This window comes from Pristis pectinata, chromosome 3 (assembly GCF_009764475.1).
Source record: "Pristis pectinata isolate sPriPec2 chromosome 3, sPriPec2.1.pri, whole genome shotgun sequence".
Taxonomy (NCBI): Eukaryota; Metazoa; Chordata; class Chondrichthyes; order Rhinopristiformes; family Pristidae; genus Pristis; species Pristis pectinata.
In genome coordinates, this window is record NC_067407.1 from 127,789,221 (window position 1) to 127,813,476 (window position 24,256).

The 24,256-nt window shown below is 41.4% G+C and overlaps 1 protein-coding gene across 3 annotated transcripts in view; it reads left to right on the forward strand.

The window, feature by feature from the left end:
- The window catches only part of ltbp1 (latent transforming growth factor beta binding protein 1), a 399,304-nt gene that overhangs the window by 299,747 nt on the left and 75,301 nt on the right, over window positions 1-24,256 (forward strand). For all 3 annotated transcript variants that reach the window (XM_052011302.1, XM_052011303.1, XM_052011304.1), the window contains one exon: window positions 20,199-20,324. In XM_052011302.1, the coding sequence (XP_051867262.1) occupies window positions 20,199-20,324 (126 nt within the window). The remainder of the gene's footprint in view (window positions 1-20,198; window positions 20,325-24,256) is intronic.

The following is a 24,256-nucleotide window of genomic DNA, read 5'->3' on the forward strand; positions in this document are numbered from 1 at the left end:
TTGATTGGGCTGGAAGTGACTTTAGCATTTCAAATTTAGTGCCTTGGTCAATAGCGTCTGTGTTTTTCTAAATTAACATTGCAGTAGTGGTGCAACTGAGTGGTTTGCTTGGCCATTTTAGAGCCAGTCACATGCAGAGCAGATCAGGTGAGAATGGCTGAAGGATATTAGTGAACCAGAGGAGGTTGTAAGAGAATTATTGCCTAGACAATAGTTTTGTTAATTAACTAATTCCATCACTGCCCTGGTGGGATTTGAACTCGTGCATCCAGATTATTAACTTGGCCCTCTGAGTTGCTAATCCAGTAAAATAATCATCGTGCCACCACTATACTCATGCTAACCTACAAATGAAGTGGGAATGGAAACCAAAGTGTTTTTAAAATCTCTTTGTAAGCAAAATTTGCATGGCACAACACAGAGAAAATGTAAACATTTGGTTTTAGTGCAGTAGTTAAGGCATTAGTTCATCAAGCTGCCGTCTGAAAATATTCCCTTTACCAGCCATTGCATAATTGCAGAATGACAGAATAGAAGGATAAATAAAATGTAACCAAAGACAAGGACTCCATGCACATTGCACGGTACATTCCCATCTGGAGCTTGAACTTTGTCCCCATCTTCACCACACTACCAGACTGGATCTAGATCTTACCCACTCGCCCTCTACCAGCATCCCATCAGACTTGAGATCCCATCTCTTCTACAATTTCTGACTTCACATCTCACTGTTCCAGTCACTCACATCCCATCACCTGTGGCTACCTCTAACCACCAATCTTAACTCCAGACATCGGTTATATCATCTCAACCCCCAAGTTTACACCCTTACTGTCCAACCCCAAGCAACATGCCTACATCATCCACCCTGAATACTAGCTGCAAATTCCCGCAAATACCATCTAAACTGTGCCCACCCACTACCAAGTAAATCCCTTAACCACCAATCCTACCTTCCCCACCATCCCCATAGGCTGACCTTCAGGTCCTGGCCTTGCCACCAATGGATCAGCCCCAACGCCTAGACCAACCTGATTTCCTTACAACATCAATTTCTCTAACTTCCGGTAACCACTCCCCTTGTTTTTTTTCTCTTCTCCGCCCCCCTCCCCTTTGGTTTTCCCTCTGGCCCCTTTACCCCTTCTCTTTCCTCTCCCCCACCCTCCCAACCTGCCCATCACCCACACCTTCCTCCCTCTGGTTCCCCACCTACCCTTTATTCCATGGTCTACTGTCCTCTCCTATCGGATTCCATCTTGTTCAACCCTTTGTCTCTTCCACCTATCACCTCCCAGCTTCTCACATCATTCCCACTTACCCCTCCCCCACCTACCTACCTGTCCCCCCTCACCTGGATTCATCTATCACCCACCAGCTTGTGCTCCTCCTCTCCACCCCCCCCCAACTCTTTTATTCTGGCTTCTGCCCTCTTCCTTTCCAGTCCTGATGAAGGGTCTCGCCCTGAAACGTCGACTGTTCATTTCTCTCCATAGATGCTGCCTGAGCTGCTGAGTTCCTCTAGCATTTTGTGCGTGTTGCTCCAGATTTCCAGCATCTGCGGTCTCTCTTGTGTCTCTGATTTCCTTTGTGCTTTCTGCCTTTGGTCTGGCTCCCAACAGAATTCCCCAGTGGCAGGGCCATAACAAAATGCTCTTGTTGTGCTATGAAACATTTTTTCTTGGCCATCTTTAGAAGTGACAGCTAATTTCTAGGCATGAGCATTCTGGTCTGGCACTCCTTGCAGGGAGGTGAAAGAGGAGGCATTCATTTATAAAGCTCTCCCTTGATTGTTCGTGGCAGATTAACAGCTTCTGGTTACATTTGACTTGTTGAAGGACAAAGATGAAAAGCATTGTGTAAAGGGAGGCAGATGTCAGCACGGATGTTTTTGATCTTGGTTTCATGCACTGATCCACCTCTGCCTCTGGGATCTGTAAGTACAGTTTACAGTAGCAAGAGAGAAAGCCCACCACTGTTGTGGGTCCTATTGTTGGGAGGAACGGATCTGTCAAATGTTTTGACAGCTTTGCTTTTTGGTTCCTTTCAGTATTTGCAATGATTGTACAGATTGCAGTTTAATGCATAGAGTCATAGAGCAATACAGCATGGATACAGGCCCTTCAGACAAACCAGTCCATGCTGACCACGTTGTCCACCCAGTTAGTCCCAATTTCCTGCGTTCGGCCCCTATCCGTCCAAGCCCCACCCCTCTATGTACCTATCCAAATGCTTCTTAAATGAAATCTTGCACCTACCTCAAATATTTCCTCTGGCAGCTCGTTTCATATGCTCACCAACCTCTGCGTGAAAAAGTTGCCCCTCAGGTCCCTTTTGAATTTGAAAGGGAAAATGGGGAAAGAGCAGGGTAAGTAGTATTAATTTCAAAAGAAACCTTCTTCTCAAGAAACAGGCATCTTCCTCTCCCTTCTACTGGAGTCTGATCCAGTGAGCTGTATACTAGTCCAAATTAAATGCATTTGATATAACTCCAAGGAATGATTCCAGTAAAGAGGGGGAGAGAGAGAAAACTCCACCACATTTCTTGGAAGACACATTGTAAGTAGCATGAATAATGGTCTCTTGTCATGAAGTACAACCTTGTACTGACCCAGACAATCTGAGATGATTTTATATACCATGTCAGCATTTCTAATGTATTGCAGAGCAGGATTCAATTCCGGCTGCTGTCTGGAAGGAGTTTGTACGTTCTCCCTGTGACTGTGTGGGTTTCCTTCGGGTGCTCTGGTTTCCTCCCACATTCCAAAGACGTCCGGGTTAGGAAGTTGTGGGCATGCTATGTTGGCGCTGGAAGCATGGCAACACTTGCGGGCTGCCCCCAGAACACTACACAAAAGAAGCATTTCACTGTGTGTTTTGATGTACATGTGACTAATAAAGAAATCTAAAAAAAATTTGTGCAGGAGTATTGGAACCATAAAGTTAAAAACTTGCAGGTGCTGGAAATTTGAATCAAAAAGAGAGGATGCTGGTAGAAGGTCAGGTTCATCTCTGGAGTAAGAAACAGAGTTAATGTTTCAGGTTGTTAACCGTCAGAACTGAGAAGAGTCAGAAATCAAACATGTTTTAACTTGCAGAGATGGGCAAGGGGTGGTGAGAATGAAGGGGATGTCTGTGATACGGTAGTGATCAAGGAAGACTGAATGACGCAAGAGATGGTGGCACTGGTGCTGGTACAGATAGGATGGTGAAGATTTGTTGGTTACAGATGCTCTGTCTGGACGAGATTTAAATTGGAGACAAGTGAAAATAAAGGAGAGAGAGAGAGAGACTATTTTGAAAAAGGTAACTGCTAGAATTGTGAGATTCAAACTGGAAAAACAAAGTACTGTAGATGCTGGAAGTCTAAAATAAAAACAGAATGCTGGAAATAATCAGCTGTGGAGGAAGAAACAGGTTTAACCTTTCAGGGTCAGGTCAATGACTTTTCATCAGAACTGACAAAAGTTAGAAATCAAGCATGTTTTAACATGCAGAGAAGTTCAGAGGAGTGGGGATCTGTTACAGACTTTCTCTCCATCTGCACCCCTTCCCTTTGATCAGATTTCTAACTTTTACCAACACTGGAATTAACTTGACTAATTTTACTTCAACAGTATATTTTTCAGAATGCTTTTGATGATGTGTCTGGTGTTATCTTTTACAATCAAATCTAAGTACTTTGAGGAGTATGAAACTTTTTTCCTTTGGCCATTCATATAAATTGTGTTAGACAAAAGCAAAATTGTATGGGGCACAGCAGGTTTTTAAAATAATTGATCCTCAGTGATTGAAAACTTCAGACATTTATTTGTTTGATTATATCCTGGACTTTAAAAGCAGGAAAATGGTTTCATCTGTCCCACCATTAACTCCAAGCTGCAAGTCAGCTGATGCACCCACTGCTGATCGGTGTCCAACGATGTCTGTGAGCACAGCTGTGATCTTCCACATTACCCAGCAGGCAACTGAGGTTAAAATCAGGGCTGTGGTTTCATTGTGAGCATGGAGTTGGGAACCGTCTCTGTTTCACTTTCCTTCGGATGTCATTTCAACTGAAAGCTAGACAAAATAATTTTAATTTCCTCCTTCCTCTCATGAGAATGTTGACATCATTGTGTGGACATGATTCTAGTGGTCTAATTTTCCTTCATCTTCTGGTTGATCTGTAGTCATGTGTAAGCCTGAGCATTAAATGCTGCTGGTGATTTTGCTATGGACAAGAGTTTTCTTTGCATATCTGCTGATGTTTCGCATCTACCTCTCTTCTCAGTCTTTTGCTTTACTCAATGCCATTCACATGGGGCTGTGAGAATATCTGACCCAAGGTCTTTACTGAAGGCACTATTGAGGCTTGGGAGATAAATTCTTCTCAGTACCTGTGGGAGGATATGGCTTACATTTGACCCTTTCTCAGTATGTTTGGAATCATGGTCTAGTGCATCACTCTGTTGCCTGACTGGGAGCTTCAATGTATTTTTAAGACAAGTGTATTGTACTTCTCCCTGCAAGGTTATAGATGTGCTGGGAAAAAGCACCGATTCCCAATTCTTTTCTGAGTAATTCTAAAAGCACTTAACAACATAGAACATAAAACAAAACATTACAGCGCAGTACGGGCCCTTTGGTCCACGATGTTGTGCCGACTTTTTATCCTGCCTTAAGATCTATCTAACCCTTTCCTACCACATCGCCCTCCATTTTCTATCATTCATGTGCCTATCTAAGAGGCTCTTAAGTGTCCCTAATTTATCTGCCTCCACCACTTTTGCCAGCAGTGCGTTCCACACACCCACCACTCTCTGTGTAAAAAAACTTACCTCTGACATCTCCCCATACCTTCCTCCAATCACCTTAAAATTATGCCCCCTCGTGTTAGCCATTTTCACCCTGGGAAAAAGTCTCTGACTGTCCACTCAATCTATGCCTCTTATCATCTTGTAGACCTCCATCAAGTCACCTCTCATCCACCTTCACTCCAAAGAGAAAAGCCTTAGCTAGCTCAACCTATCTTCATAAGACATGCTCTCCAATCCAGGCAGCATCCTGGTAAATCTCCTCTGCACCCCCTCCAAAGCTTTCACATCCTTCCTATAATGAGGCAAACAGAACTGAACACAATATTCGAAGTGTGGTCTAATCAGAGTTCCATAGAGCTGCAATATTACCTCGTGGCTCTTGAACTCAATACCCCAACTAAAGAAGGCCAACACAGCATACGCCTTCTTAACAACCCGATCAACCTGCGCAGCAACCTTGAGGGATCTATGGACGTGGACCCCAAGATCCCTCTGTTCCTCCACATTGCTAAGAGTCCTGCTATTAACCTTGTATTCTGCCTTCAAATTCAATCTTCCAAAGTGTATCACTTCACACTTTTCTGGGTCGAACTCCATCTGCCACTTCTCAGCCCAACTCTGCATCCTATCAATGTCCTGTTGTAACCTACAACAACCTATGATAATAGTGGAACACTGGTTTTATCCTAACTCATCCGGGAGGAATGCAGCAAAACATGGCAGCCAATTTTTGCACAGCAAGCTCCCATAGAAAGCAGTGGTATAAGAACCAGATGATCTTTTCTGGAAGTGTAAATCACAGGATAAATATTAACCTGGATATCAGGGATAATTCCCCTGCCCTTTTTCAAGATAGTGTCTGGTGAGAGAACAGATGGGAGCTCAGTTTAATGTCTCATAGGAAACACAGCAAATACTCCCACATCACTGCACTAGAAGGGGGTGGGATTTGAACCCTGAGGCTTTCTGAGCTGGAGTGAAAAGCACTACACAACATATCCAGCATCATAAGTGGCATTAAATTTGGTGAACTGCATACAATTCTGTTAGCCATATTGTATAAATACAGGAGAGAAACGAGCATACCAGACATGAAATGGTATGCAGGTACAGAAAAAAGGCTTTGCGATGGCCTAGTAAAGTAGATAACATGGACAAAGAGCTGAACTCTGAACTGAGGTGAAAGAGATGGTCCTTGATAACAAGGGAACATTTGACTAAGTATGGCATCGAGAAGTCCTGTTAAAACTGAAGTCAATGGGCATCAAGGGGAAAACACTCCTGTGGTTAGACTTGTACTTTGCACAAAGGAGGATGGTTCTGGTTGTCAAAGGTCAATCATCCAGCCCCTGGACAATAGTTCCTTAGTGCAGTGTCCTAGGCTGAATAACCTTCAACTGTTTCACATCACTTCGTCATAAGGTAGGGATGTTCACTGATGATTACACAGCATTCAATTTCATTTGCAACTCCTAAGCAAATGAAGCAGCCCATGCATGCATGTTGCAAGAACTAGACAACACCAGCCATGGGCTAATAAATGGGAAGTATCATTCACATCTCAAAACAGCCAGGCAATGATTATAGCCAACAAAAGAGGGTCTAACTACCTACCCTTGACATTTAATGGCATTGCCATCACCAGGTTCCCTTCCATCAATACTCCAGGGGTCACCATTGACCAAAAACTCACCTGGAGCCATATAAATACACAGTAGGATAATAGTAGGTAGGACATTCATCTGGGCAGTGCCTCATCTCCTGACACCCCAAAGCCTTTCAGTCATCTACAAGGTACAAGTCAGGAATGTGATGGAATACTTTCCACTTGCCTACATAAGTGTAGCACCAACAACTCTCAAGAATCTCAACGTCATCCCGAACTGAGCAGCCAACATGGTTGCCACCTCATTCACCACTCTAAACATTCATTCCCTTTTTCACTGTACACACAGTGTGTACCATCTACATAATGCATTGCAATTACTCAGACATTACAACTATTCTGACAGCACCTTCCAAACCCATGACCTTTACCACCAAGAAGAACTAGTGCAGCAGGTGCATGGGAGCACCACCACCTGCAGATTCCCCTATAGTCTGATTTGGAAATATATTGATTGCCAGTCTTCCATCATCACTGGGTCTAAATCCTGCAACTCCCTACCAACTCAAGCCTTCTTGAGTTATTCAAGAAGGTGGCTTACCAAAGGGTATAAATATGTTTAATAGTAGCTAGACAAGCACATGATAGAGAAAGAAGTTTACACTGTTAGATTTAGATGAGAAGGGACAGAAGGAGGATCAAGCTAAGCATAAATGCCAGTATTGGTTAGGCTGATTGGCCTTATCTGGTGCCATATATCATCTGTAATACAATGAATGATTTATAAAAAGGACATATAAATCAATCAAGTCATAGGTGATTTATATTAAAATTGGTGCTATGTTTTCACACTGTAAAAGCCATATGAGAAGATATTGTGATAACGTAGCAGTGAGAATTGAACAGATGGGTTTCACTGGCTTGGGTCTTCAATCAGTGGTGACGCAACAGCACTTTGAATTTGAAGAACTAAGCACCAAAGATTTAGTGATATTTCTGGTGAGAACTTCTCCCTTTCTGAAGTTGGATGCTGTCATGTTGTAAGCAACCATGATGTCACCATAAAGGATTCCCAAAATGGCAAACTAGGACAAAAGAAGCACAGCTTTTAGTTGCATGTTGAATCATTTAAGGACGTGCTGAATAAAGATTATAACATTTGTAATATACACATTTAATTATGGTAGAAGCTGCAGTATAAATTAAGATTAAAACATGAATAATATATGTTAAAATATTTACAAGAAGGAATTGCAATCCACATCTATAAAGATATTTTATTTTCTTGGCAAGAGAACTTCCTAAATAGTATTTATAGTTTAGTAAACCATTAAAAACTCCCTTGGACCCCTGGCAACACGTGATATTTAGAGGCTGTTTTACATTTTGTAAATCACTTGGGCCAATTCAACAGATTTTCCTTAATTGCCTTGAGAAAGCTGTGAATAGTGCTACCTGTGGAGAAGTGCTGAATTGCTTTTGCAGGTCTGATATATCCATGTTAAACTATACATGCTGAAAAGCTGTCAATTTCAAGGTGTAATGATGGTAAGGACCAATAACTTTGCCATCATTTCATAACCAAAATACTGCGCAGACCATTTTGTCCTCCTCTGGAGGGCACCCTTACAGGGCATAGATGTATGTGTTGGTTTACCTTTGATGTGTCTCCCAGATGGCCAGCTGAAATGTTTAGGCTTTGAACATTTGTTTTCTTACTGATAATAACTGAATGCACACCCTTGAAGACTTATTTAAAATCTATATTGGTAATATTATGTTAATTCTGCATTTTGATTTTAAAATATGAATACTATGTGAAGAGGATTGATTATTTCCATTTGTTTGTGGACATGTAAATGGATACGTTTGTCAGTGATATGACTGGTTAACTTGTGGGAGAAAACCAACGATGGGTGACTTTGATATTCAGCCAGGTATTAATTATTGTCAGCAACACCTTAGTTCTAATTTCTCATAAAAAATCAAAAGTTATTGCCTTTTTTAAAATATCTGAAACCACTCAATGTTCTCAAACAATAATAACCAAAGAAATCACCCTTCAAATTAAAATTAATACCAAAAGAATTCAGTCTCTCATCACATGTGAGCCTTGGCAGAAGTGCTGACTTATACCTTTTGGCTGAGGGAAAAGTCAAAACCATCTTCATGAGTGAATATCAGGCAAGAGTTCCTGACCTGTGATCAGGGGTAGCAGAACTAATTGGGTCTCTCTCTCTTGTTGCACTGGAAATTGTTTTTTTTCAGTTTGATTTTAAAATATGAATACTTTTCACAGATAAAGAATGACATTTTCAATTGTTCAGAAACCCCACATTTTGCTAACATCTGCATATTAATTTCATGTCTCTATTTTAATCGAATTTCTCCCCTACCCAAAATGTAAAATGCTTTTACATTGGAATAAAACCTTAAGATAGGTTCACGTGCTAAAATATTTTTATGAAAAGTACATCCGTTATGTAAGTTATTTCCAAAAGGATTTTAAATCTCTGCCAACCATCCGGTTTATAATCTTCATGTCATCTTTGAAGCTGGGTACAGAAACGTATGCCCAGCAATTCATCCCTGGTCAGTAGCTGGGTTGGTGCCTGGATCAGCGCTTTGTACCCTGCCTTCATTATTCAATCCATTGAAAGTATTGGAATAACTTTTGGAAACAAATCATTTTCTTCTCATGTCCATTCACCAAAGATGTGGATCTTTCTGTTGATGCGTGCAATGCAGGGCCCAGAAATTGGCCTCAGTGAGATCCTGAACTATGCATTGGCTGTCAAGCAATGAACAGACTTAAAGGAGTTGGAGTACCCACTATCACAGGTCCTAGGTATTGTAGCATAGCCCCATTTCACCAGGCCAGCCTTTGACTGGCTGACTAGAGTTTGGAAGCAGTTTGAGGCCTTCTAAGTGTCCATTTCTCCTCTGCCCCACAGTAGGCTCTCTGTACCTGCTTCATTCCTAGTAGGTGAGGTGGCTGCATTGTTGCAAGGAAGTTCCTCTGTGAGTTGAGATGTTTTCCTGTGGTGCTGTTAACATGTAGATCGTTGATTTCTTTCTCTTTAGCTGTCTACATTTCTCTGGAGGAGTGCAATGCACTGATGTGACTGCATACTTTGCGTAGTGCAACTGACCACTAATGAATTCCGAGGCAGTGATGTTTGTTGATGCAATGTCAGCTGCCATAGACTTCAACCTTACTGCAAAAGAACAGGCCCTTCAACCCCTTGAGCCTGTTCGACCAATCACTGGGCCATTCGTTGACCTGTGCATTGACTCCATTTATCTATCTTTATTCCACATCTTTTGTGCGGCAGAAGTCTGTAGATCTCAGACATGATAATGTTAATGTTAGATTTAAAGTCATGCCACTTATTCCTGAAAGAAGAAAATGCAAGGAACTTCAATGGATATTTAATAGTTTTCAAAACTTTGAAAGATTATGAAACAATAAATACGGAGAGATTGTTCCCTTTGTTTGGTGACAGGGTAATGCGGGTAATAGACTGAAAATTATTACGTGGACAATAAACAAGTTAGTCACGCAGAAGGTCGGCAGAATGAGGTATGCCATACTACAAGTGGCTATTCAACCAGATTATAGCACTATTTAAATGGAAACTGGATAAATATTTGAGCAGGAAAAATATAGAAGTATACTGATACAGAGGAGGGAAATGGGCTTAGTCTGGTTACAGGATAGAAGTATACTGATACAGAGGAGGGAAATGGGCTTAGTCTGGTTACAGGAAGGGTGGCTAAGGAGTCCACAATCGAGGAGTCGTGGTCTCAGAGCAGAGGGTAGATCATTAAGGGGGCCTAGATGCAACATGAAGATGTTAACAGCTGCACAGATTTAGTGGAGAGAAATAGTGTTAGTGTTTCATTAAGAAGGTTTTTAACCAGAAGCATGAACTCTTTTACACAGATGCTGCCTGACTTGCTGAGAGTTCATAGCATTTTCTGTTTTTATAAAACATTAGTTATGCCACAGCTGGAATATTGTGTGCATTTCTGGTCATTACACTTTTAGCGGGATATGATTACACTGGAGAGGCTGCAGAGATTAACCAGGGTGTTGCCTGGGATGGAATGCTTCAGTTATGAGGAAAAACTGGATAGGCTGGGTTTTTTTCCCTTGGAGTGGAGGCTGAGAGAGTCGGGGGACTGATAAAGGTAGACAAAATTATGATGGGCATAGATAGGGCAGATAGTAGAAAAAGTCCCCATGACAGAGATGTATAAAACAGAGGGCAGAGTAGGAATAAGTTTACAGGGAATCCGAGAATTTTTTTCACCCAGAGGGTGGTTGCAATCTGGAACGTACTCCTGGGAAGGTGGCGGAGTCATGTACGCTCACATTTTAGTAATATTAGAATTGTTAAGGCATAGCTGGCTGTGGCCCAAGTGTTGGTAACTGGAATTAGTATAGATGAGGACATGATGGTCGACATGGACATGGTGGGCTGGAAGGTTTGTTTCTGTGCTCTATGACTCTATAACTGAGATGAGGAAAAATATCTTCCTTCAGAGTTGGTGAATCTTTTGAATTCTCTATTCTGGGGGACTATGGAAGCTCAGTCAATGAGTTCATTCGAAACAGAGATTGATTGATTGATATCTGGATATTAAAGGAGTTGAAGGAATATATTGATTATGGAGGAAAATGGAGCTGAGGTAGAAAATAACCCAAAACCTTGATGAGATGCTGAGCAGGCTTGATAGGCCAGATTGCTTATTCCTGCTAACTAATTTATATGTTTTCATGTTTTGTTCTTCTGAATTGTTAAGGAGGCATTAAGCTTTTGGGGAGCCTTGTTTAATCCTCTAAAGAGAATAAAACAGGAAAAATATTACCAAGCACTAACATGTCATGCAGTTTCAAAATGGGAGTTCCTCTAACAGCACACATTCTTCAATGGCACTTGCCAGTTTTGTGTCACATTAGCTTTTAGTTTCCATGTTTCTTTCACTTCTTTTCTCCTTTCCTGAAGAAGGTTGTTTGCGCACTTCCAAAACCCCTTTCCCTACCATGCTGTGCCTTTCATCATGATCATTTCTCATATGTGAGGACTAGTAAAGATTTGCATATGTAATGCCACAACTTGGAATGTTCCAAAGTTCTTTACCCCAGCCAATGAGGTGTACTTAAAATGTAGGCAGTATTTTAATGTGGGAAAAGTGGCAGCCAATTTAAATCAAGTTCCCTGAGTCACATGACAATATTTTTTACTTTTTTCATTAGCGAGAATATGGATGAGATTGAAGTTCATGTCATCGTCGATCCTATACAGATTGCAGCAAAGGAAGCACACTGCAGAGTACAGGCTATCCATGACTACGAATAGTGGATTTCCCCATTTAACAGCACGTGTGCAGCTGTTAGTCTTACAGGGTATTAACCTTATTCCCACCTCTGCACCATTACTCTGGTAACATCCTTGGGCTTTCCCTGTATCTCCATTATTGTGATACCAAATGTCAACCTGGTGCTGCTCCATCCCTATGGCACTAGCCTACCCTTGATGATGGTGAAATCCATCCCATAACTGGGAGAATGCCACAACCTTCATCTGACTGTCTAAATCTTGCCTTTGTACCAGCGATTTTTAGATCAATCTGGGAGCCTGGGATCCATAAGCCTGTAACTGGCACTTGTGCTATTAAATCTGGTTTCCTGAGGGAACAACATTTAGCAATGTAAATGTTAGGAGCTGGCTCACAGACAGCGGTCTCCTGGCACCCAACCTAAACAAACACCAGCATGAAAGCGGCTTAAATTGGCTTAATTAAGAGTTCATGATCTGCCCTGGCTTGAACTCAAGCATGGTTTTTGTGTCTTTGCTGATCCAGATGCCCGTTAATATAATGTGGCAGTAGTTTTGTGGCAAAATTCATCACAGTACTCACTTTATTCCTTCTCTTCTTCCTCCAACCCATGATCTCTCTCCTCTTTGTTACTGGCTACTCCTTCCACCCTGAACATGCTGGCTCTTTCTCAACTGGTGTTACAGCAATAAAGTCCCCTTAAAATAGCTGTGAAGCCAACCAATAGTATGGTGATGTCCCACTCAGCCCACTGCTCTGGTTGGTGTGCATGCATCTCTGCAGGTGAAAGCTGTCTGCTGTCAACATCTGACCACCTTGACTCTGCCATGCTGATGTAGGAATTGGAATAGGCTGTGCAAACTCTCAAGATTCAGCCATCATTGATTGAGATCATGGCTGATCTATAGTTGAACTCTGATCATTAGGACTGGAGAGGCTGCAGAGGAGATTTATGAGGATGTTAGCCAGAACTGGTGAAGTAAAGCTTTGAAGAGAGACAGTCTAGGTTAAGGATGCTTACTTTAGAACAAAGGACACTGATGTGTAATGTCGGAAAGGCGTTCAAACTTATGAAAGGCCTAAACAGGGTGAATAAGATGGACCTACTTCTCTTAGTAGAGAGGCCGATGACCAGGGGATATAGATTTAAATTAATTGTTAGGATTAGGAGGGAGGTGAGATTTTTTTCCCCCAAAGACCTGGGACTTATTGCTTGATAGGGTAGTAGAGGCAGAAAGGTTCACCGCATTTAAAACTTATATAAAGAGCACTTAAAGATTTGTAACCTGCATGGCTGTGGATTAACAGCTTGAGGAATGGGATTAACCTAAATAGAACCATTTTTGGCTAGCACAGGCACAGTAGGTAAAATGGCCTCCTCCTATGATTCTAAATATTGACTATGCTTTGAACTACAGGTTTTTGTGAGAAAGATTTCTACATTTCAACCACATTTTAGTTGATGACGTTTCCTACCTTTGAAGCTGATTGGCCTCGCTGTTATTTTACAGTTATGATTCCTTATTCTTGTTTTCCTCAAAGCAAAAAAAAGTTTCTTTCTATGTTTCCTATCAATTCGTTTTATAAATCTTTAAAGATCTCAATCAAAGTACCTTTTTTTTGATATATTTCCAGAAATCCTTGCCAAATTTATTATCTTTTGGGTGATAGAAGGTCATTTTTTGACCCTGAGGAGCCACCCGGAGATGGAAAGCATCATTCCATCTTGCCACCCTAGGTTAGTTCAGTCCAAATCAGTCAGAAGAGCATTTGGGAGGGTTCAGGTGTTGTGTCTACTGTTACATTCGTTAGTCTAAGGCAATCTATTCAATAACATTACCCCAGTTTCTGAATAAAATAGAACAAACATTTTAGGATTTAACTGAGCTAATGAAATCTGTTTCCTCGTTTGCATAGTACTCAAGCTGAATTCCCATCTTTCTTTGTAACATATCATTAATAGGCAGAGAGCCTCCATTAATGATGTCACTAGGGTAGAAGCTTATGATGTCACTGAAGTAGAGCTTTGTGATATAACAGAAAGGGAAGTTGCTTCCAATCCCGTACCAAAACTGTAACAAAGAGTCAGTCAACATTGACAGTCGCCAGTCAATGTGCTGTTGGGGATTCTAGAGCAGTTCATTACAGAATAAGGGAAATTCCCTCATCTGGCACCCCCCCAAAATCACAGTACAGGAGTATAAAGCTTTATGTGTCTGCAATTTCAGAAGATGCATCCTTGTGCACATGATTTCCCCACCACCCCACCTGCCTCAGGGAGCACCAAATGCATAGGCCCCATCCTGTCCAGGACATGATTGCAGTTTTGCTACAACTGCATCTGAAGTACATTAATAGTTTCTTAGGAACTGGTCAAATTGGGTCAATTTGAATTAATGTTGAGTTTGGGCCCAGGATCAAGTGTGCTTGTATTTTATAAGTCAGTGGTGGACTTTGCATGCAGAAAATGTTTGTACTGTTTTTGAGCATCCTTGTATAACATTCCTTCCATCATGGGAGTTGAGATCATTGTTGAAGCTATAGAAAAAGTCATTAGGTTCCTTTCAGAAGAAAAACATAGCAGGAAGGCTCCTTCTGATCATTTTAGTTGGCTACAGTACAGTCATGCTAACTTCTTTTGGAAAAAGTATCAGAGAAGGAATTTCAACCTTATGATGTTTATACATGGCAGTGGTCATTTTAACATCAGAGGAATGGTCAGCGGGCGTTGGTGGGATTTTCATTGATGGTTATTCATCCAATCCATAAACTAACAGGGTGGGAATGGCTCATTCCACACTGGTTTCTGGGTGACACTTCAAACTCAGGAATTTTTATTAGCTCTATGGAACTTTATCAAATCAGACAAAAGTTATCTCATCTTCTATAGCTTGGAGTATTTTAACTTTTTGAGCTTAATCCCTTTTATTTTTTCAGCAGCAATAAATTTAAATTCTATTGGATTATGCATCCATTTGCTCACTCTTATTTTCCCTTATTACTGATTGTTGAAGTCCCTGGTACTGTTTCCAGGTCGTGTTCTTAAATTTGGCAACTTGTTCATTCAAAAAACCTGAGTTGTCCCCATTAGACTTTCTGTCCTTGTATTTTTTTCTCTCTTTCCCTTTTGACTCATTGAAAAGTTTGGGAGACCTTTTTGTATCTCCCCAGCCAGTTTAGTTCACCTTGCAAGCTTGTTTATAAATCATGAAAATTTAATGTAACTTGTCAGGAAGGAAAAGGCTAAGAGCTTGAATTCTGTAGCTTTTTACTGTAGCAAGCAAACTCAGAATTTGGACCAAATTAGATGGCTACAGTTATTGTGTGGATAAAATACTGGAATGCCTAAGGAGGTGATGGAGGCGGAAAATCTCACAATGTTTTAGATGTGCACTTGAATCGCCAAAACATAGAAAGGTAAGGTGCAGATATGCTAGTAAATGGGATTATGGATACTAATTGGTTAATATGGGAATGGTGGGCCAAAAGTGTATTTGATTCTCTGACTCTCGTTCACCACATAAAATGGCATCATCTTGTGATATATATTGGTGCATCTGAAGATTGCAGCATCAATGCATAAAAGAAACAGCAGCTGAATGCATGTTTGAATGTTCGCTCTATGCAGTCCTTGAAATCAATTATCCGGTAAAGGTTATGGAAAGGTACAGTTGAATTTCTACAGCACTGTTCACGACCTCTTGAAAGTCCTAAGGCAGTGAAGACCCTCCTATAGTTGTCTTTCTAATGTAGGATAAGATAAGATTTCTTTATTAGTCACATGTACATCGAAACACACAGTGAAATACATCTTTTGCATAGAGTTTTTGGGGGGCAGCCCACAAGTGTTGCCACGTTTCTGGCGCCAAAGTAGCATGCCCACAACTTCCTAACCTGTACGTCTTTGGAATGTGGGAGGAAACCGGAGCACTTGGAGGAAACCCATGCAGACACGGGGAGAACGTACAAACGTCTTACAGGCAGCGGCGGGAATTGAACCCGGGTCGCTGGCGCTGTAATAGTGTTACGCTAACTGCTACAAATCACGACACAATAACCACCTGCAAATAGCAGTAAAATAATGATGAGGTAGCAGCTGACATATTGGAATTGGATTTGGTTTATTATTGTCACTTGTACCGAGGTACAGTGAAAAACTTGTCTTGCATACCGTTCATACAGATCAGTTCATTACACAGTGCATTGTGGTGGTACAAGGAAAAACAATACAGAATGCAGAATAAAATGTCACAGCTACCAAGAAAGTGCAGTGCAGGTAGACAAAACGGTGCAAGGTCATAACGAGGTAGATTGTGAGGTCAAGAGTCCACCTTATTATAGAACATAGAACATTACAGCACAGTACAGGCCCTTTGGCACATGATATCATACTAGGGAACCATTCAATAGTCTTATAAAAGCAGGATAGAAGTTGTCCTTGAGCCTGGTGGTACATGCTTTCAGGCTTTTGTATCTTCTGCCCGATGGGAGTAGGGAGAAGAAAAAATGTCCAGGGTGGATGGGGTCTTTGATTATGCTGGCTGCTGTACCGAGGCAGCGAGAAGTATAGATAGAGTCCATGGAGAGGAGGCTGGTTACCATGATGGACTGAGCTGTGGCCACAACTCTATGCAGTTTCTTGCAGTCCCGGGCAGAGCACTTGCTATACCAAGCCGTGATGCATCCAGATAGGATGCTTTCTATAGTGCATCGAAAAAATTGGTGAGTGTCAAAGGGGACATGCCAAATTTCTTAAGCCTGCTGAGGAAGTGGAGGCGCTGGTGAGCTCTCAGCACCATTGATACAGACAGGAGCATGTGCACTGACCCCCTTCCTGAAGTCAATGACCATCTCTTTCGTTTTGCTGATGTTGAGGGAAAAGTTGTTGTCATGACACCATGTCACTAAGCTCTCTATCTCCTTCCTGTACTCCCGATATTGTTATTTGAGATTGACCAGGGAGAAATCCCCTGGTCTGTCTCTAATAGTGCCCATGGGATCTTGTCCCTGAGTGGGTAGGTGGAGGTCTCAATGTCTTGTTAGATGTGCATCATTTGTGACAGTCTGGCTGGAATCCCATTGAAACTGCACAGTAACACCAGCATATGTTATGTGTTCTAATATCCAAGTGAGAACAGGAGTGGGTAATTCTCCCAGTGATTTGGCTCATATTGCTAACCCAATGATTAATCATTGCCTTTTTTTTTGAATTTTGCCTTGTTTGACCCGGTGCTTTTGGAGTGCTAGATGTAAAGTTATACTTTTATATGTCCCTACCCTTTGTGTGATCAGTGTGATTTCCCATGCAGTGAGTTACCAATCTCCACTGCTTCGAGACTTGCAGGTTGGGTTGAGAAGTCAGCAGATGTTTTTGGGTTGCATGTTCAAAGTCTGGAGGTCAGTCTGATCTTATCCTGACCCTTTTAGTTTCCCTAGAAAGCTGGAACCACTTCACAACAAAATGAATGATGATGTGTGAAAGCATTACCACAAGCAATAAATCACATCAGTCAGAGTTAAAGTGCCATTTACAAAATGACATAATTTCATTCCTGAAGTAAACCAGATCTTGCACTGCTTATGTGTTTTGTGCTTAAGGATTTTATTTTCCTAAACCTATTTCTACCTTCACAGCATTACTTGACCTCAGCTCCTTTGTTGTTAAAAACCTCATAGCCTTTGTTGACCATAGGTTCCATCATTCCATGTACAACCAGTGGCTTCTCTGATTCTCTTCACTGTAAATTTGAGGATATTCAAACTCTGTTGCACTGTGTCCTAACATATTTCAACTTCCATTTACCTATGTTACATTTGTTGCTGACCTACATTGGCTCCTGTGTTATTCAAGTTCTCATTCTTGTTTTCAAGTTGTCTTCCTGTTTCTGTACCTCCTCTGTCCCTGTCAATCTCTGCATTCCACTAATTCTGGACTTCAGCTTATCCCCAAATACATGTGCTGGTCATGTTTCAGATGCCAAGGCCCTCAACTCTGGAATTCACTCCCTAAATCTATGTCTACTTCTCTCTCTTCCTTACAAATGCTTCTGAAGATCATCGTCTTTGACCATGTGTTTAGTCATTTACCTAATATCTACTTATGTGGCTCATTGTCAATTTTTAGAACCATACAGCACAAAACAGGCCCTTCGGCCCACCACTGTTTGATGGTAGATTTTTTTGCACCTTAAAGGCTGCTAAGTTTTACTGATATTTGCTAAATGGTCTTATCAATTAAGGATTTTTATTGTTTCCTATTTCCCTTTTTATTTCATCTTCTAATGCTCCATTATTCAGCAGATATGGGGGCAGGCAAGCACCCAGTGCCTCTGTTGTGCTGTGTAACCTTGCTCCTTATTGCAGCTGGTTTTGTAAGCAGTGTTGTAAACAGGTTGTTTAATTGAAGGGATACTGTAGTGAGTTTTTAGGCATGTCCATGGGTACAATATTTGCCTAGATATCTTAGTCTTCAAAGGAATACATTTTGGAAGTAGAGGACAACATGGGCTGAGGAATCATTCCAGTTTTTAGTTATTCCAGTTTTCAGAGGCAAAGGGCAATTAGAATATAGAGTAAAATGGGACTATGTAACGCATTTAGTGTATATGACTGGGGATATTTTCCAGCCTAGTACAACTGGAGGACAATCCTTATAGTAGATTTTAAAACAATCATGCATCAGTGGTATTATGGAGCAAGGTTGAATTAGAACTGAAAACAGAAAATGCTGGAACCACTGAGCAGGCCAGGCAGCATCTGTGGAAAGAGAAACAGTTGCTTCCGGTTAGAAACTCTTTGTCAGAACTGATGAAGAGTCTCCGACTGAAATGTTAACTGACCTGCTGTGTGTTTCCAACATTTTCTGTTAATTTCAGATCTCCAGCATCTGCATTTTTTTATTTTCATTTACTGTTAAATTAGAGCTTTTTAGACATGACCCCAGAAACAGCTGCTAGTCCAACCTTAACCAATTAGCAGGCGCTAATGACAGAATGGCAAATGCCTCAAGAGAAAGTGCAGATTTCTGAGCTGGTGATGAAGGAACTCACATTTGGCACTTTCCTACTGCAATTTCTTTATGCATTCATACACACAGCTACTTTTCACTCATTATCCATCCACGTGGCAGCTTTGTTGCAATGACAGTGCCAGACACTTTGCAGAAAGCAACCCCTGCCATGGGACTGCTGCCAAATGGCACAACTTAAACCATTTGCTTTTAAGTGTAACAACCTGAAGAGTTCAGTACAATTGGAAGCCTCCACCATGTGGATTGCCCCTTTATTACTCACAACGGGATCTAGTGGGACGCCCTCCTTGTTGACATTACTGCATTGTATTGAATGAAGTGTTGTGGTCTAAGTGCAGGGAAGGCATGGCTGTTGTGGATGGATGCAAGCTATATATAGTATATAAACTCATTTGTAACTGGTACCTGGAAAAGGGAAGTCCTAATTTGCTGGAAATTTCTTGTTAGAATACTCTTTGTGATTTTTATAAGTGACTTGGATGAGGATGTGGAAGAGTGGGTTAGTAAGTTTGCAGATGACATGAAGGTTATTGGTGTTGTGGATAGTGTAGAAGGTTGCTGTAGGTTACAACAGGATATTGATAGCATGCAGAACTGGGCTGAGAAGTGGCAGATGGAGTTCAACCCAGAAAAGTGTGAAGTGATAGACTTTGGAAGATCAAATTTGAAGGGAGAATACAAGGTTTATGGTAGGACTTTTAGCAGTGAGGAGGAACAGAGGGATCTTGGGGTCCATGTCCATAGATCCTTCAAGGTTGCTGCTCAGATTGATCGGGTTGTTAAGAAGGCGTATGATGTGTTGGCCTTCTTTAGTTGGGGTATTGAGTTCAAGAGCCACCAGGTAATGTTGCAGTTCTGTAAAACTGGTTAGACCACATTTGGGGTGTTGTGTTCAGTTCTGCTTGCCTCATTATAAGAAGGATGCAGAAGCTTTAGAGAGGGTGCAAGGAAATTTACCAGGATGCTGCCTGGATTGGAGAGCATGTCTTATGTGGATAGGTTGAGCGAGCTAGGGCTTTTCTCTATGGAGAGAAGGAGGATGAGAGGTAACTTGATAGAGGTGCACATGAATGATAGAAAAATGGAGGGCTATGTGGGATGGAAGGGTTAGATAGATCTTAGAGCAGGATAAAATGTTGGCACAACATTGTGGGCCGAAGGGCCTGTACTGTGTTGTAATATGCAATACTGTATTCTATATTTACTGTGGTTATTAAAATACTTACAGTGTCTTTGAATGTTAAATTTAATTCCAGTTCTGACTTGGATTTTGAACCTTCGGTCTAACAAATCACTAAGTCACACTTTCCAACCTATTGTAGCTGTATGCTTTTGTTTACCCTGAAAATATCCTGCTTCTCATTGTGACCAAGTTTTTTTTAATGGGGCTAGACTGACCATTATAATATCTTATTTGCAGATGTTGATGAATGCACAAGTGATGCACTGTGCGGCAGTCATGGTTTCTGTGAAAACACAGCTGGGTCCTTCCGCTGCCTCTGTGACCAAGGCTTTCAGGATCTACTGGATGGGAGAGGATGTACCGGTGAGTGCCTGTTCTTTTCCACGTGATGCTTTATCATAATAAGCTGCAGCTCCTGTGCAGGGGAACGTGTCTCACTCAGTTTTTTGAGAAAGTAACCCAGGAGATTGATGAAGGCAGAGCATTAGATGTTGTCTTCATGGACTTTGGAAAGGCTTTTGACAAGGTCCCACATGGTAGGCTGGTCTTGAAAGTTAAGACACAGGGGATCCAAGTCTTGTTAGTAAACTGTATTCAAAATTGGTTGGGTGATGAGAGGCAGAGGATAGTGGTGGATGGATATTTTTCTGACTGGAAATCTGTAACAAATGGTGTACTGCAGGGATTGGTGTTGAGACCTTTGTTGTTTGTAAAATATATGAATGACTTGGATAAGTTTGTTGGGTTTATAGAGTCATAGAGTAACACAACATGGAAACAGGCCCTTTGGCCCAACTCACTCACGTTGACCAAGATACCCATCTAAGCTAGTCCCATTTGCCTCGTTTGGCCCATATCCCTCTAAACCTTTACTATCCCTGTACCCGTCCAAGTGTCTTTTAAATGTTGTTATTGTACCCGCCTGAACCACTTCCTCCAGCAGCTCATTTCGTATAAGCAGTGTCCTCTGTGTGAAGAAGTGGCCCTTCAAGTCCCTTTTTAAATCTTTCCCCTCTCACCATAAGCCTATGCCCTCTAGTTTTTGATTCCCTTTTCCTGAGGAAGGAAAACTGTGTGCATTCACCCTATCTATGCCCCAAATGATTTCATGCACTTCTGAAAGGTCACCCCTCAGTCTCCTATGCTCCAAGGAACAAAGTCCTAGCCTGCCAAACCTATCCCTACAACTCAGGCCCTTGAGTCCAGGCAACATTTTTATAAATCTTCTTTGCACCCTTTCCAGCTTAATAACATCTTTCCTATAACAGGGTAACCAAAACATGCACAATATTCCAGGTACAGTATCACCAGTTTTGTACAACTGCAACATAACATCCCAACTCCTATACTCAATGCCCTGACTGATGAAGGCCAGCATGCCAAACTTCACCACTCTATCTGCCTGTGATGCCACCTTCAGGGAACTATGTACTTGTACTCCGAGGTCCCTTTGTTTTACAACAATTCCCAGGGCCCTACTATTCACTGTGAACAGTCATTCCCTGGTTTGATTTCCCAAAATGCAGCACCTTGCACTTATCTGAATTGAATACCATTTGCCATTCTTCGGCCCATTTACCTAGCTTATCAAGATCCTCTTGTAATTTTTGATAATTTTCTTTACTGTCTAAGATACCACTTATTTTAGTGTCATCTGCAAACTCACTAACTTTGCTTGTATATTTTCATCCAAGTTATTCATATAAATGACGAACAACAATTAACCCAGCACCGATCCCAGCACTAGTGGGATATCACTAGTCACAGGTCTCTAGTTTGAAAAGCAACCTTCCACCTTCCCCCTCTGCTTCCTATGATCAAGCCAATTATGTATCCACTCAATTAGCTCTCCATAGATTCTATGCAATCTAACCTTCCAGACTTGCCTTCATGTGGGACCTTCTCAAAGGCCTTGCTAAAGCCCTCATTGATCCTCTTGGTTACCTCTTCAAAAAACTCCAACAGATTTGTGAGACACAATTTCCCTTGCACAAAGCTGTGCTGACTATCCCTAACCAGTCCTTGTCTATCCAAATGCTGGTAGATCCTGTCCCTCAGAATCCCCTCCAGTAACTTATCCACCACTGATGTCAGGCTCATTGCCCATAATTCCCCTTGGCGTATCTTTGCTGCCTTTCTTAAACAGGACAACATTAGCCACCATCCAATCTACAAGAACTTCATCCGTGGCTGAAGATGATGCAAATATTTCTCCAAAGGCCTCCACAATTTCTTCCCTAGCTTCCTATAAAGTCCAAGAGTGCCCTGGTGACTTATCCAACAGTGCTTTAAGGCTACCAATACCTCCTTATTGGTAATTTGTATATGGTCCAAGATATCACAACTGATTTGTCTCAATTCCTTAACTTCCATGATCTCCTCAGTTAAAAACAATGAAAAATATTTAAATATTCATTAAAAATTTTACCCACCTCCTGTGGCTCCACACATAGATGGCCATGCTGATCTTTAAGGGAACCTGTTCTCTCCCTAGTAACCCTTTTACTCTTAATGTGCCCTTGGTATTGGTATTGGTTTACTATTGTCACTTGTCCCGAAGTACAGTGAAAAGCTTGCCTTACAAACTGATCGTACAGGTCAATTCATTACACAGTGCAGTTACATTGAGTTAGTACAGAGTGCATTGATGTAGTACGGGTAAAAACAATAACAGTACATAGTAAAGTGTCACAGCTACAGAGAAAGTGCAATGCAATAAGGTGCAAGGTCACAACAAGGTAGAACCTAGAATCTCTTGAGATTTTCCTTAACCTTGCCTGCCAGATCCATCTGATGCCCCCTTTTTGCCCTCCTGATTTCCTTCTTAAGTGTACTCCTACACTTCTTATACTAATCAAGGAATTCACTTGATCGTGACCGCCTAAACTTGATTTTATTTCCTGACCAGAGCCTCGATTTCTCTTGTCAAATTAGTATAATTAGTAAATTTACAGATTACACAAAAATTGGTGCAGTAATAGATGACGAAGAAGATTGTTTAATGATACATTGGGACATAGATGGAAAGTTTGGTGGAGCATTGTCTGATGGAACTTAATCCAGACAAGTGTGAGGTAATGCACTTTGGCAGGTCAAATTCTGTTAAGATATATAGAGTAAATGGCAGGAGCCTTAGGAGCATTAATGTGCAGAGAGATCTTGGGATACAAGTCCATGCATCGCTGAAAGTGGCGACACAGATGGATAGGGGAGTGAAAAATGCATTTGGAATGCTTGCCTTCATGGGCTGAGTCATTGAGTATAGAGTTGCAGTTGTACAAAACATTAGTTAGACTGCATTTAAGAGTATTGTGTACAGTTCTGGTCGCCACACTGCAGGAAGGATGTTGTAGCAATAAAAAGAGTGCAGAAGAGATTCACCAGGATGTTGCCTGGAACAGAGGGCTGTAGTTATAAGGAGAGATTGGATAGGTTGAGTTTATTCTCACTGGGACATTGGAGGCTGAGGTGTAACCTTATAGAGGTTTACAAGATTATGAGAGGCATAGATAGGATAGATAATCAGAATCTTCCAACCAGGCAGTGGAATCTAGACCTAGAGGGCATAGGTTTAAGGCGAGAGGGGAGAAGTTTAAAGGAGATCCGAAGGGTAAGTTTTTTGCAGAGGGTGGTGAATACTTGGAATGTGCTGCCAGAGAAGGTAACAGAAGCAGATACTGTTAAACATCTTACAAGATATTTGAACAGGTACTTGAATAGGGAAGGAGTAGTGGGATATGGGCCTTATGTTGGCAGATGGGATCAGCATAGGTAGGCATCACGGTTGGCATGGATGAAGTGAGCTGTTTCTGTGCTTTACATTTCTATGATTCTATAATAACCTGATGTGGAAAGGAAGAAAATTCCAGTGATAACAGTGAGAATGGATAGAAAGCGTGGCTAGGTGGAGCTGAGAGAACAATGTCACATATTGAGGAAAGGCTCTATCTTGTTCGCGTGGACAGAACTTGTCCAGGTTTGCTTCTGCTCCTGCTCCTTACTCTACTTCCCTCATAACATAGTCACAGCTAGCACTGTGATTGAAGAAATAGAAATTAACAATCACCAATATAACTACTCAAAGATCCTAACAATTTTAAGCACATCATGTTACTTGAAGGAAATTCAACGAGACTTGAATAAGATAAGTCTACAAAGATCATTAAAATGTCATGGGGAGGTACAGAAAGTAATTAAAATTCCAATAGAATGGTGCCCTTTGTATTCAGGACACAAAACAAGGGGGTAAGTACAGCTACACAAAACCCTGGAGAGACCACCAGGGTACTGCGAAC